This window comes from Enhydra lutris, unplaced genomic scaffold, assembly GCF_002288905.1.
Source record: "Enhydra lutris kenyoni isolate GAN:26980312 unplaced genomic scaffold, ASM228890v2 scaffoldscaffold37, whole genome shotgun sequence".
Lineage (NCBI taxonomy): Eukaryota > Metazoa > Chordata > Mammalia > Carnivora > Mustelidae > Enhydra > Enhydra lutris.
In genome coordinates this window covers 27405907-27419339 of record NW_019154121.1, presented here as the reverse complement: position 1 = coordinate 27419339, position 13433 = coordinate 27405907, and the positions used below count along the sequence as shown (strand labels likewise).

Here is a 13433-nt window from a genome sequence, read left to right as displayed (position 1 = left end):
TCACCTCCCCTTCCAATTTCCCTCAACTCCCTTCTCCTCTCTAACTCCCCTTGTCCTCCATGCTATTTGTTATGCTCCACAAATAAGTGAAACCATATGATAATTGACTCTCTCTGCTTGACTTATTTCACTCAGCATAATCTCTTCCAGTCCCGTCCATGTTGCTACAAAAGTTGGGTATTCATCCTTTCTGATGGAGGCATCATACTCATTTGCAAATGACAGTACAGACAAAAGGTTGATATGCAGGATCTATAAAGAACTCCTCAAACTCAACACACACAAAACAGACAATCATATCAAAAAATGGGCAGAAGACATGAACAGACACTTCTCCAGTGAAGACATACAGATGGCTATCAGACACATGAAAAAATGTCCATCATCACTAGCCATCAGGGAGATTCAAATCAAAACCACACTGAGATATCACCTTACACCAGTTAGAATGGCCAAAATTAGCAAGACAGGAAACAATGTGTGTTGGAGGGGATGTGGAGAAAGGGGAACCCTCTCACACTGTTGGTGGGAATGCAAGTTGGTGCAGCCACTTTGGAGAACAGTGTGGAGATTCCTCAAGAAATTAAAAATAGAGCTTCCCTATGACCCTGCCATTGCACTACTGGGTATTTACCCTAAAGATACAGATGTAGTGAAAAGAAGGGCCATCTGTACCCCAATGTTTATAGCAGCAATGGCCACGGTCGCCAAACTGTGGAAAGAACCAAGATGCCCTTCAATGATGAATGGATAAGGAAGATGTGGTCCATATACACTATGGAGTATTAAAAAAACTTTTTAAAAAAAGAATTCTTTGTGGGGCGCCTGGGTGGCTCAGTGGGTTAAGCCTCTGCCTTCGGCTCAGGTCATGATCTCAGGATCCTGGGATCAAGTCCCGTGTCGGGCTCTCTGCTCAGCGGGGTGCCTGCTTCCCCCCGCTCTCTCTGCCTGCCTCTCTGCCTACTTGTGATCTCTCTGTCAAATAAATAAATAAAATCTTTAAAAAAAATTTTATTTCCCGAGGAGGACTTGGGTCATGTCACTCCCCTGCATTAAGCCCGTCACAGCACTCCACTTCACAGAAAATTCCAACAGTGCCCTTCACAAGCCGTGTGGTCTTGTTAGAGCTCTGGTTTTATGTCCACCCCCCTCCTCCAATGCTACACACACACACACACACACACACACACACACACACACACACTCACACACACACTACATGAAGTACAGAACTATTCCCAACTCACCACATTACCTCTGGCCTCTGGGCCTTTACGGTGCTATGGCCTCTGCCTAGAACACTCTTCCCCTCCTCTCCAGCTGGGCACCTCAGACCTCAGCGGAGCTGTCGCTTCTTCCTGAATGTCCTCCGTGATCCCTGAAGACCAGGTTGGTCTTATGTTGCCCCTACATTTAGTCACCTCATGGAAGCGCTCACCACCCATGAGCCCCACACCACAGGACAGGGACCAGCACTTCCATCCCCACCGGTGTGCCCACAGCTTCTGCCTTGACACCCGCCAAGTGGAAAATGTCTAGAAAAGGTAAAGTCACACACCGGCCATCAGAGACCGCACTGCTTCAGAGCCCACGACATAGGAAGATGGCATTCTGTCTTACCAAAGTCGCTCATGTCATCTACCAAAACGATTTCTTCAAGGAGGTACTGTGGAGTGAGGTTTATGACACTGGACATGGTCCGAAACAAGGCGTTAAATTCCTCATTGTAGAAGCAAATAACCACGCTGGCAGTAGGTAGGTTGGCTGGGTAATGTTTTTGAAGACACCTGCAGGCATCAATAAAAGGAAAAAAAAAACCCAATTTGGGATCTCGCTGAAGCACCTTTATTTGCATTTTTCTTCTTCATTCCCTTAACTGACCATTAAGATAATAAGGTAACAGTACAGTTGAAAATACCAAAATTAAAATACAAAATCTTCTTTGCTCTCTTATGGTATTCTAGTATTTTCTAAATTACTCCTTCCTGAATATCAGCAACAATTGCTCTTTCCTGGAGGTGCTGTTTTGGCCGTCTTAATTCTAGGCTGAACATAGTATAACCATGAATTGTACCTATATTTCGGTTTCTATTATAGAAGCATATTAATACACTTATACACATTGAAGGTTCAGATTAACTTCATTGTGTCACCTTCAGAGAGAATCCCGTGCTTTAGCTTGCTGCAGAAAGAAATGCAGTGGGTGGGGCGCCTGGGTGGCTCAGTGGGTTAAAGCCTCTGCCTTCGGCTCAGGTCATGATCCCAGGGTCCTAGGATCGAGCCCAGCATTGGGCTCTCTGCTCAGCGGGGAGCCTGCTTCCTCCTCTCTCTCTCTCTGCCTGCCTCTCTGCCTACTTGTGATCTCTGTCAAAAAAATAAAATAAAAATCTTAAAAAAAAAAAAAAGATGCAGTGGGTATGGCGTGACTGGATTTCTTCCAAGGATTTGACAGAAATGTGTTATTTCTTTCATGCACATGAGAGAAAAATAGGAGCTGAATTCTAATAATATTAGTTATTAGCTATTAATTATTGTTTGAATTGCTACATTATCTGGTTCATTCTGAAACGTATTTTGGTTGTCAAGGACAGACCTACTACAGCTAGCTTAAGCATAAGGAAGGGAAATCTCTCGGAAGGGGACCCAAATGTCCCACAGGACCTAGTGACAGATGTGCCACTAGAGCCTTCAAGAATGACTGGATGATGATTCACAGACCTTATACCCCTAGGGCAAATAATATATCATATGTTAATAAAAATAATTAATTAAAAAAGAAGAATGACTGGGGCAAGAGGCTTGAGAGTCACTTAGACACTCGGTCCACTTCTGTTCTTGCCTTTACATCTGGGAGTAACAGTAACTACAACATCATCAGCCTATCTCATGGGTTGGGAGGGTTCAATGAATTAAAATGTCCAATGTTCAGAACAGTGCCTGGTAGACCGTTAATATCACATGAGGCTCATTATACGATTCTTATCCTCTCTCTGCAACTTGGCATGTTTTCACTTCTTTATTCTGCAGAGTGGGAAACGTGGCCAACAGCAGCATAACCCATGGTCCAGCACCCAAGGAGAAACTGGTACGACTTCCTCTTTCTCAAAAAGTCACAAATAAGGATTCATTGGCCCAGCTGGGATCAGTGCCCATGGCTGGGCTAATGGACTGTGGCCAGCGCATGGGGTCCAAATCAAAAGTCACTATGCCCCCTGCAACTTAGTGGAAAGAGAAGTGGGGGAGAAAATGCCAGGAAAGGATGCCTCCACTACACCCCACACAGAACCTCAGCATATCCATGGGCAGGTGTTGCCATGGAGGAAGAGAGACTTGCTTAGTGAGCATTTTTACCCAACACTAGAGGAAGTTGTGCCTACCACATAGAAGCTGCCATCGTGCTCCTGGGAGTGGGACCAGGGAAAGGGCTGAGCAGCTGGGAAGGGCGTTGTGGGTGGGGGGGCATCCTTCATGCGGCTTCCCAGAGACAAGCAGGAGGACAACCCGTAGGCTTAAATTCCAGGAAGATCATTGAGTTCTCAAAGAGGAAGTAGATGAGACACAGAGGTGGGGGACAATGGAAGGATAACACAAGAACGAGGGACATGATGGTCCAGGGTGGACTCGGGCTACTTAGGTCACATTGCTAGTATCATATTCAGTCCCAGCACATCATTTTAAGAAAACTGTAGATAAATGAAGTCCCCCGGGAGGAATGAGACAATGACAGTGAAGGGGCCTGCGACTATGTCGCACTAGGACTCTTCAGGTCCCTAGGTGTATGAGTTTCTCTAAAATTAATTGATAAATGTTGCTGTGGTCTTTTTGGGCCTAAACTTTTCTCACCTAAGCAAGCAGTTTTCCAGGGTAAAAGAGATTCGGACAAGGCCTGAGTTTGGTGGTCCTTGGTTAGCTGCTCTATTCTTTGCTGATCATACAGATTAACAAGAGTACGGTATAAACCGGGACTGTTGTGAGTTGAATTGTGTCTCCCCTACATTCACATGTTGAAGTCTGAACCCACAGTATCTTAGGATGTGGCCTTATTGGGAAGTGGGATTGGTGCAGAAGCAATGAGGGAGGTGTCATTAAGGTGACCTAGTCCAAGGAGACCGGGGTCCTTGCAAAAAGGGAAAATTATGGCACAGAGACAGACACAGAGTATATTAAGGAGCAAGCAGGGGCATGGGCTTACACACCTTGTGCACTAAGACAGGAGAAAAAGAAAAAGCAATGGAACTGGGGGTATGTTGACTTGTCCCCTTTGTGGATATAATATAAAAAAATATATATACATATATATATTTCCAGGTTTTCTGTGATTAACAGTTAAAAGAAATCTGCACACTTATTAATTACAAAAGGCTAAATAGTCATTTTACAGTGCAGAAACCTGACAGCTTCCATTTCAGGCAAGTGATTGAAAGTAATTTTACCCTCAGTCACTTCACCAGTAAATGGGACAAAGAGACATCGAGTGTCTCCTGATGTGATGCTCTGAGGATGACACAAAATCACGTCTATGGTATTCCTGCCAAAAAGCACGACCTGGATTTGATCTCAAGGAGACATCAAGCTCAAACTGAGGAACATTCTAGAAAATAACTGGTTAGATCTCTTAAAAGGTTTTATAGTCAAGAAGGATAAAGACTTAGGAGCGGTTTCAGATGAAAGAAAACCAAGGGCTTAGGAACTCCACATGCAATCAGGGGTCTGGGGTTGGGTCCAAAGGACGCCAGTGGGGCAACTGCAAACATTTGAATCATGTCTGTAGATTAGCCAGTGGTATTGTATTAATGTTCACTTCCTGGTGTTGTTCATTGTTCTGGTTCTGAGGTTGTGGAAGATGTTAGTGTTTGGGGACTCTGAGAAAAGGCTATATAGGAAGTCTTTGAGATAGTTTGACAACCATTTTGTAAGCCTGACATCATTTCAAAATTGAAAAGTCAAAAGATAAAAAATTAAATCAGAAGACCAATCAACATAAAAATGTACTCTCCAAAAACCTGTATCAAATACTTCTATAGCTAGGGAAAATAACCATGCAAATTTTAAGACAACAGCTGAAATGGAAATCCCACTTAATGCAATTGTAAGATTAGCATGAGGATGGCTAAAATCTGCTTGGACCCCAATAGTAGTAGTCATTCCTGGTAGTTGAAGTTTATTTTAAACACAAATGTACCTTGTACATAATTGAATTTCCTGTTAAATAAGTTAATATTCTGAATATTAAAACTTCCAAGTTCACTTCTCTCTATAGACAGTCTCTCTCTAAAGTTTCTGTTCTTCCTAACAATCACATGATGAGGGAAAGGAAGCAAAGGCAGCTGCACTATTTTAGGAGATGAGATTTAGGGAGAAGAGTTGATGGTGTGGCAAGAAACTCATCGCTTATAGGCATTCAAAAATATTGCTTTCTTTTGTGGGAGTTCACTATCCAGTTAAGAAAAAAGTTGTCCCCTGGAGTGCCTGGGTGATGCTGTCAGTGAAGCTTTTGACTCTTTGATTTTGGCTCAGGTCATGATCTCAGGGTCCTGGGATGGAGCCCCGCATCAGGCTCCATGCTCAGCGGGGAGTCTGCTTAGAAATCTCTCTCCCATGCAAGATGGGGGGTTAAGGGGGTAGGAGAAGAATAAATGAAACAAGATGGGATTGGGAGGGAGACAAACCATAAGTGACTCTTAATCTCACAAAACAAACTGAGGGTTGCTGGGGGGAGGGGGATTGGGAGAGGGGGGTGGGGTTATGGACATTGGGGAGGGTATGTGCTGTGGTGAGTGCTGTGAAGTGTGTAAACCTGGCGATTCACAGACCTGTACCCCTGGGGATAAAAATATATTATATGTTTATAAAAAATAAAAAATTTAAAAAAAAATCTCTCTCCCTCTGCATTTGCCCCCCCTCCCCTCTAATATAAATAAATAAATCTTGAAAAAAATAGCTGTCCTCTAAATTAAGTTCATATCAAGTTATATGGTTTGAATGAATTTAAATTCTTTTTCTTTCATTACAACCCAGATAGACTATGTCATCACGTATAAACCCTACGTCTCTCAAGTATGCCACACTGTAAGTGATATTTAGCTACCTACTTGCTTTATTGATTCGTATATTTGTGGTTTGAAATGTTCATGTTACACACAAGTTGCAACAAGACACAGTGGGCCCCAATTTCTCCTATTTCCTGGAGCCTGGATTTTGTCTCTGTGTGACAGGAAGATGCCTATATTCCTTAAGAAGTTCTCATTGATTTCAGAAAGAATATCAACCCTCTTGAGCTGGAAACCATCAGAACCACTAAGGCACAGGTGCTACAACATGAATGAACCTTGGGGACATGAAGCTACATGAAATAAATTGGGCAACTATTGTATGATTCCATTTTTACGAGGTACCAAGAGTAGTTAAAATTCACAAAGACAGAAAGTACAATGGTAATTGCGGGGAGATTGGAGGGAGGGAAGAATGGGAGTTAGTGTTTAATGAGAAAGTTCTGGAGAGGGATGGTGATGATGGTTCTGAAACAATGTGAAGGTCCTCAATGCCCCTGAATCATACAGTTAGAAATGGTGCAATGGTACCTTTTACGTTATGTCCAATTTGCCACAAGTTAAAGAAAAAAAAGGCACCAACACGAAGGAAAACAGTAAGAAAAAGCAGATTTTGAATAAAAAATAGGTAGCTGTCTGAAGCATTTTGTATCAGAAATATCCCTTTGGCCAAATGTCCTAACTGGTAATTTAATAAAAAGATCCTGTGGGTGATGCAATTCTTGTAAATCCCCAGAACACGTTTGGTGCAACTGGGGAAGGTGTTCTCTACACGATAAACTCTAGAATTTTGAAATAGGCTCTTGAATTATTTAGGACTGACTCCAAGTCCTAAAAACAGGAAGATTTCTAATATGCCAAAATTAAAATCTGGTTAGTAACTGTTTGTTTAAAAAATTAATATGTATTCATTTATAGACTTGTACACTGGAAAACTATAAGACATTCATGAAAGAAATTAAAGAAGACACAAGTAAATGGAAAGATACTCTGTGCTCATGGATTGGAAGAACTTGACATTGTTAAGATGTCCCTACTACCCAAAGCAATATACAGATTGGATGCAATCCATATCAAAATTCCAATAGCATTTTTCATAGAAATAAAACAAAGAATCCTAAGATTTGTATGAAACCACAGAAGATGCTGAAGAGGTAAAGCACTTTTGAGAAGACAAGAACAAAGCTGGAGGCGTCACCCTCTTTGATTTCAAACTCTATTACAAAGCTATGGTAATTAAAACGGTTTGGTATTGGCACAAAAACAGACAAACAGATCAACAGAACAGAATAGAGTCCAGAAATAAAATTATGCATATGTGATTAATTATGACAAAGGAGCCAAGAATATACAATGGGGAAAGGATGGTCTCTTCCATAAATGGTGATGGGAAAACTGGAGAGCCACACGCAAAAGAATGAAAGTGGACCACTATCTTACACCATACCCAAAAATTAACTTGAAAGACTTGAATGTAAGACCTGAAACCATAAAAATCCTAGAGAAAAACAAAGGCTATAAGCTTCTTGACATCAGTCTTGGTGATAACTTTTTGGAACTGGCACCAAAAGCAAAGGCAACAAAAGTATCAATAAATAAGTGGGACTACATCAAGCTAAAAAGCCCCCACAGGGCAAAGGAAATTAGCAACAAAATGAAAAGGCATCCTACTGAATGAGACAAAATCATCTATCTGACAAGGGGTTCATATCTAAAATTTATAAAGAATTCATAAAACTCAACAGCAAACAATTCAATTAAAAAATGGGCAGAAGATCTGAATAGATATTTTTCCAAAGAAGGCAGACTGATGGCCAACAGGTACAAGAAAAGGTGCTCAGCATCACTCATGATCAGGGAAAGGCAAATCAAACCATAATGAGATATCACCTCACACCTGTAAGGATGGCGTTATCAAAAAGATAAGAAATGACAAGTGTTGGAGAGGATGTGAAGAAAAGCGAATCCTCGTGCAGTGTTGCTGGGAAGGCAAACTGGTGCAGCCACTGTGGAAACCAGTACGGAGGGTCCTCAAAAAGTTAAAAAGAGAGCTAACGTAAGACCCAAGGATTTCACTTCCGGGTTTGCATTTGAAGAAAATGAAAACACTAACTCAAAAAGATACATACACCCCTATGTTCCTCGCAGCATTCTTTACAACTGTCAAGATATGGAAACAACCTAACTGTCCATCAGCCCACGAATGGGTAAAGAAAACGTGCTATGATACACACAACAGAATACTTTCCAGCATAAAAAGGAATGACATCTTTCCTGAGGGCATTACACTAAATGAAATAAGTCAGAAAGATAAATACAATATGATCTCACTTACATGAAGAACCTGGAAACAAACAACAACCAAACCTCCAAACCCAACCTCATCAATACAGAGAATGGACTGGTGGTTGCCGGGGGGTGGGGGGAACAGAACTCCAGTGTAAAATAAGTAAGCCATGGGGACATAATGTCCACATGGTGCCTATAGATAAGAAATATACTGCTTATTTGAAAGTAGCAAAGAGAGCAGATCTTTAAAGTTCTCATCACACACACATACACACACACAAATTTTTTGTAACTATGCATGGTAGCCACAGTTATCTAGACTTACTGTAGTGATTATTTGGCCACATATATATAAATGTCATATCATTATGTTGTATACCTGAAACTAGTATAATCTTATATGTCAATTATACCTCAATAAAAAAATGAGGATTAACATACATTTTATTCCTCGTATCTGGCACATCTCTCTCACTGCCCAAGCTTTTACTGAGAATGGCATTAAATCCATATTTTAAAAATCCAGCAATATATTCTGGCTTTGAATAGTTAGTGTCCTTACCTGCAAGAAAGGGCAATTACAGTTATGTAGGTACAGATTACTACCACCAGATAAAGGATCATAAGAACAACTATATCCTGAATTCACTCCCTTTATAATGAGCCAGGTGTTTTCCTGGAACCCACACTACCTCCAGACGATAAGGCTAAAATCAAAGCAGATTCCTCCGCAAAGTATGGACAAGTTAGCCTTTGGTCATTTGGTATCTTCAGGGAAGGAAGTGCTTGGCCTCCTTGGTCCCATCATGACTCACCACTGTCGTGTGAAGTTAGTTGTAACTGAAGGATTTCGGAAAGGTGGGGAAGGAGAGCTAAAACCCCAGCCCAGAACTTCCATTGCAGAGAATAAAACAAGAGGCCAGACGCCAACCCAAACATAACAGTCATAACAATAAATGAAGATGGGGTAAATTTCCTATTAAAAGATAAACACTCAAAAAAAAAAAAGATAAACACTCTTATTTGTCAATGAAGAAACAAAATATAATCATGAAAGGTAAGTGGCATGAACTAAAATGGTTAAAAGTAAAAGAACAGTCTAAGAATAGAGGAGTCAAAGTATCATTTTAAAAAGTACAGAATTCATTAGAAGGAGCATCCAGAAAGTTATTTACACTCACGGTAAGAATAAGTCACAATAAAGACTAGGTAGGGATGAGCTTGCAGACATCAAACACTGCTGCAGTAAAATACTTACAATAAAATCATTAGAGATGTCAATATATATTGCCACAAACAGTAATGGAATATTTTAAGAACAACTCTAGATCAGAGAAAAAGTTAGAAAAAGAACTTGCTTAATGTAATTTGTTATATTTCCTTGGTGGATTTATATTTTGCTTTGTTTTTGAAGAATAAACTTTCTTTTCCAATCTCTATGATGTGCTTTCCAAAATGGACATAAAAGGCTGTATTATAGCTAAAAAGGGATTCTCTTCAAGATGCAGTAACCCCATTTCCACTAGGCCCTCTTTCCTGCCCCTGAGAAATCCTGGACATGACACAACAGATAAGGATGGGAAGTTCTCTGAAAGGTCGAAACTAGCAGGCAGATTCCTGAGGCAGATCTCAGGAATGGAGGAAGGACGTGGTGAGCTCCTGAATTCCCTGTTGCCACCCATAAATCCCAAAGGTCTGTAGAAGCTTCCATGTAGAACCACTGACAGACAGACAGACACACACACACACACACACACACATACACACACACAAAACCTCCAAGATAAACCTGTCCTCTCTAGCCACCAGGCCACAGAAGCCTAACCACAGAAAACCTTTGGCTGAACCTACTCTAGTCAAGTCAAGCAGCAGTGGGAGAACCACACCGACCCCTGTGGCTTCAGTGTGGTGGGCAGGCAGTGGGCCTTCCACCACACCCAAGGGAGCAGCAGGCAATGACATGGGTGGGCCTGAGCAGAACCTACTCCTTTCACCCCTCTTCCTGGCAGAAGCAGGCAGAGCTCTGATTACCTGTGTGGGTGGTGTGGGCAGGCTGAGCAGGGAGCTGGTCCTCCATAAGCTGCCTGGGGGGAAGCAGGTGGAGCTTTGGTTCTCCCCAAGATAGTGCCATGTCACATATAATTAACATTATATGTTAATTTAAAAAAATTTTAAAAAACCAGTCTCAGGAACTTGTGTACAGACAACAAAAGAGCTGATCTTTGTATTATCAAAGCTCTGGAAGGAGAGGAGTCAGAGTGGGGCCAAAAAAGTACTCTCGGAAATAAGGCCAGAAACTTCCTAAATTCAGGGAAGTTGGACATCTATAGCCTCAGGAGGCTGAAAAATCCACCAAATGGGATAAACCAAAGAAATCCATGGCAGGACACATCATAATGGAACTTCTGAAAACAAGACAGAGGACAACTCTTAAAAGTAGCCAGAGAGAAAAAACACGGGATTCATAGAAGAACAACCTGAATGACTATGGGTTTCTCATCTGAAATCATGGGGGAGAGAAGAGAGTGACAAAACATTTTTGAATGCTGAAAGAAAAGAACTGTCAGGGGCAACTGGGTGGTTCAGTCATGAAGCAACTGCCTTCGACTCGGGGTCGTGATTCCAGGACCCTGGGATTGAGCCGCAGATGGGGATCCCTGCTCAGTGGGGGAGCCTGCTTCTCCTGCTCCCACTCTGCCTGCTTGTATTCCCTCTCTTGCTGTCTCTCCCTCTCTGTCAAATAAATAAATAAAATCTTTAAAAAGAAAAAAGAAAAAACTGCCAACTGCAAATTCTATACCCAGCAAAAATATCCTTTGGGAATTACAAGAAAATGAAGACACTCCCAAGTGAAGAAAAACAGACTTTGTGACTAGCAGCCCCACCCTTAAAGAATAGCAAAAGAAAGTTCTCTAAACAAGGAAATGATAACAGAAGGAGGCTTGGAACTTCAGAAAAAAGAACATCAAAATGGATGAAAATTGGGGTAAATATGATAGACTCATTAAGAAACTCTCATAAGTTTCTTCAATCATATTTGACTTTTGAAGCCACAATTATAACGCCATCTGATGTAGTGCTCAAAACTCAAGATAGTTATATTTTTAAAATGAGGAGGCTAAGGAATGGTTTACACTTTACTTGAAGTGACAAAACATTGATTCAAGGAGACCTTGGTAAGTTATAGACATATTGTGTTAATACTTACAGCAACCACTAAAGAAGCCATACAAAGCAGCCTTTTAAAAAACATTATAAACAAATCAAGATGGAATTTTGAAAATGCTCGAGTAACTCACCAAAAAATAAGAGAAACAGAAGACTGAGAAACAGAGGAAACAAAGAACAAATAAAATGACTGAGAAACTCTGACATCGATAATTGTCTTAAATGCAAATGATCTAAATATACCAGTTAAAAGCATGGATTAACAGAGTAGATTTAAAAAATGTTCCGACAATATGCTACCTACAGGAAACTTACTTCAATGAAACATAGGTAGATTGATAATAAAAGGACAGAAAAGGATATACTTGCAAATATTAATTTTAAAAAAACCAGCTGGGGTGCCTGGTTGCCTCAATCGATAGAGGATGTGACTCTTGATCTCAGGGTTGTGAGTTCAATCCTCACATTGGGTTTGGAGCCTACCTTAAAAAAAAGTACGAGTGGCTCTATTAATATTAGATAAAAGAGATTTCAGAGCAGAGAAAATTACTAGAGACAGAGACATGACCTTATGATAAAAGGTTTAGTGCACCAGTGAGACATAATGGTTCCAAATAGAAACACGTCAAAAGATAGCTCAAAATATATGAAGCAAAAACCGGTGAGAGTTAAAGTAGAACCTAACAAATCCACAATTATAGTTGGGGTTTTCAACATCCAGTCTTAGCAACTGACAGGACAACTAGCCAAAAACTCAACAAGGACATCAACAAGTGAACAATAAAATCAACCAACAGGATCTAGTTGATGTGTATGAAGGAACTCTGTACTCAACAATAGCAAATACATGGTTTTTCCAGACGTGCCCGGAGCGTTCACCAGGGATGGACCATATTCTGGATCATAAAACAAACCTCAAAAAACCTAGAAGAACTGAGATCATACAGAGTATATTTTCTGACTATAATGGTATCAGATTGGATGTCAGTAGCAGAGAGGAGAAAATTATTCAAAGACTCTGAAATTAAACAATCTATTTCCAAATAATCCAAAGAGAAAGTCTCAAAGGGAATATAAAAATACAGAGAACTGAATGAAAATGAAAATTCAGTGTATCAAAATATGTGCCACACAGCTGAAGCCATATTATTAAGATGTCAGTTCTCTCCAAATTGACCCACAGAGCCAATACAATTAAAAATACCAGTGGTCTTGGGGCGCCTGGGTGGCTCAGTGGGTTAAAGCCTCTGCCTTTTGGCTCAGGTCATGATCTCGGCGTTCTGGGATCGAGCCCTGCATCGGGCTCTCTGCTCAGCAGAGAGCCTGCTTCCCCCTCTCTCTCTCTCTCTGTCTGTCTCTCTGTCTACTTGTAATCTCTGTCTGTCAAATGAACAAATAAAATATTAAAAAAAAATACCAGTGGCCTCTTTGGAAGAAATTGACAAACTGTTTCTAAAACCTATCCAAACAAGCTAACCACATACAATAACCAAAACAATTTTGGAGAGAGTGAGAACAGAGTTCAGAAAGGGACCCACCAAAAAGAGTTAACTGTTTCTTGAAAGATGCTGAGATGGAAAAAGGGAGATTTTTTTCAAGAAATGGTGCTGGAAAAATGGATATCCACATGAGGAAAATGAACATTGATCCTCACCCTCCCATCACAGAAATTCACTCCGAAGGGACCACAGCCCTAATGTAAAATGTAAAGTAAAACCTAAAATCTTAAAATTTCTAAAAAAACAGAGAAGGGAGTATTTGTGCACTTGACATAGGCATAGTTTACTTCAATAAAAGATTTTAAAAAAAAGAACCATACAAGAAATTGGGATGAATTGAACATCAAAATTTAAAATTTTTCTTCTTGAATGACACCACTCAAGAGAGAATTCAAAATGTACAGTATGGTGACTATGGTTAACAATA

The 13433-nt window shown here is 40.6% G+C and overlaps 1 protein-coding gene across 1 annotated transcript in view; it reads right to left on the bottom strand.

The window, feature by feature from the left end:
* The window catches only part of LOC111154392 (polypeptide N-acetylgalactosaminyltransferase like 5), a 60508-nt gene that overhangs the window by 37521 nt on the left and 9554 nt on the right, over positions 1 to 13433 (bottom strand). The window contains 2 exon segments of the mRNA XM_022513929.1: positions 1621 to 1787; positions 8781 to 8901. Coding sequence (XP_022369637.1) covers positions 1621 to 1787; positions 8781 to 8901 — 288 coding nt within the window.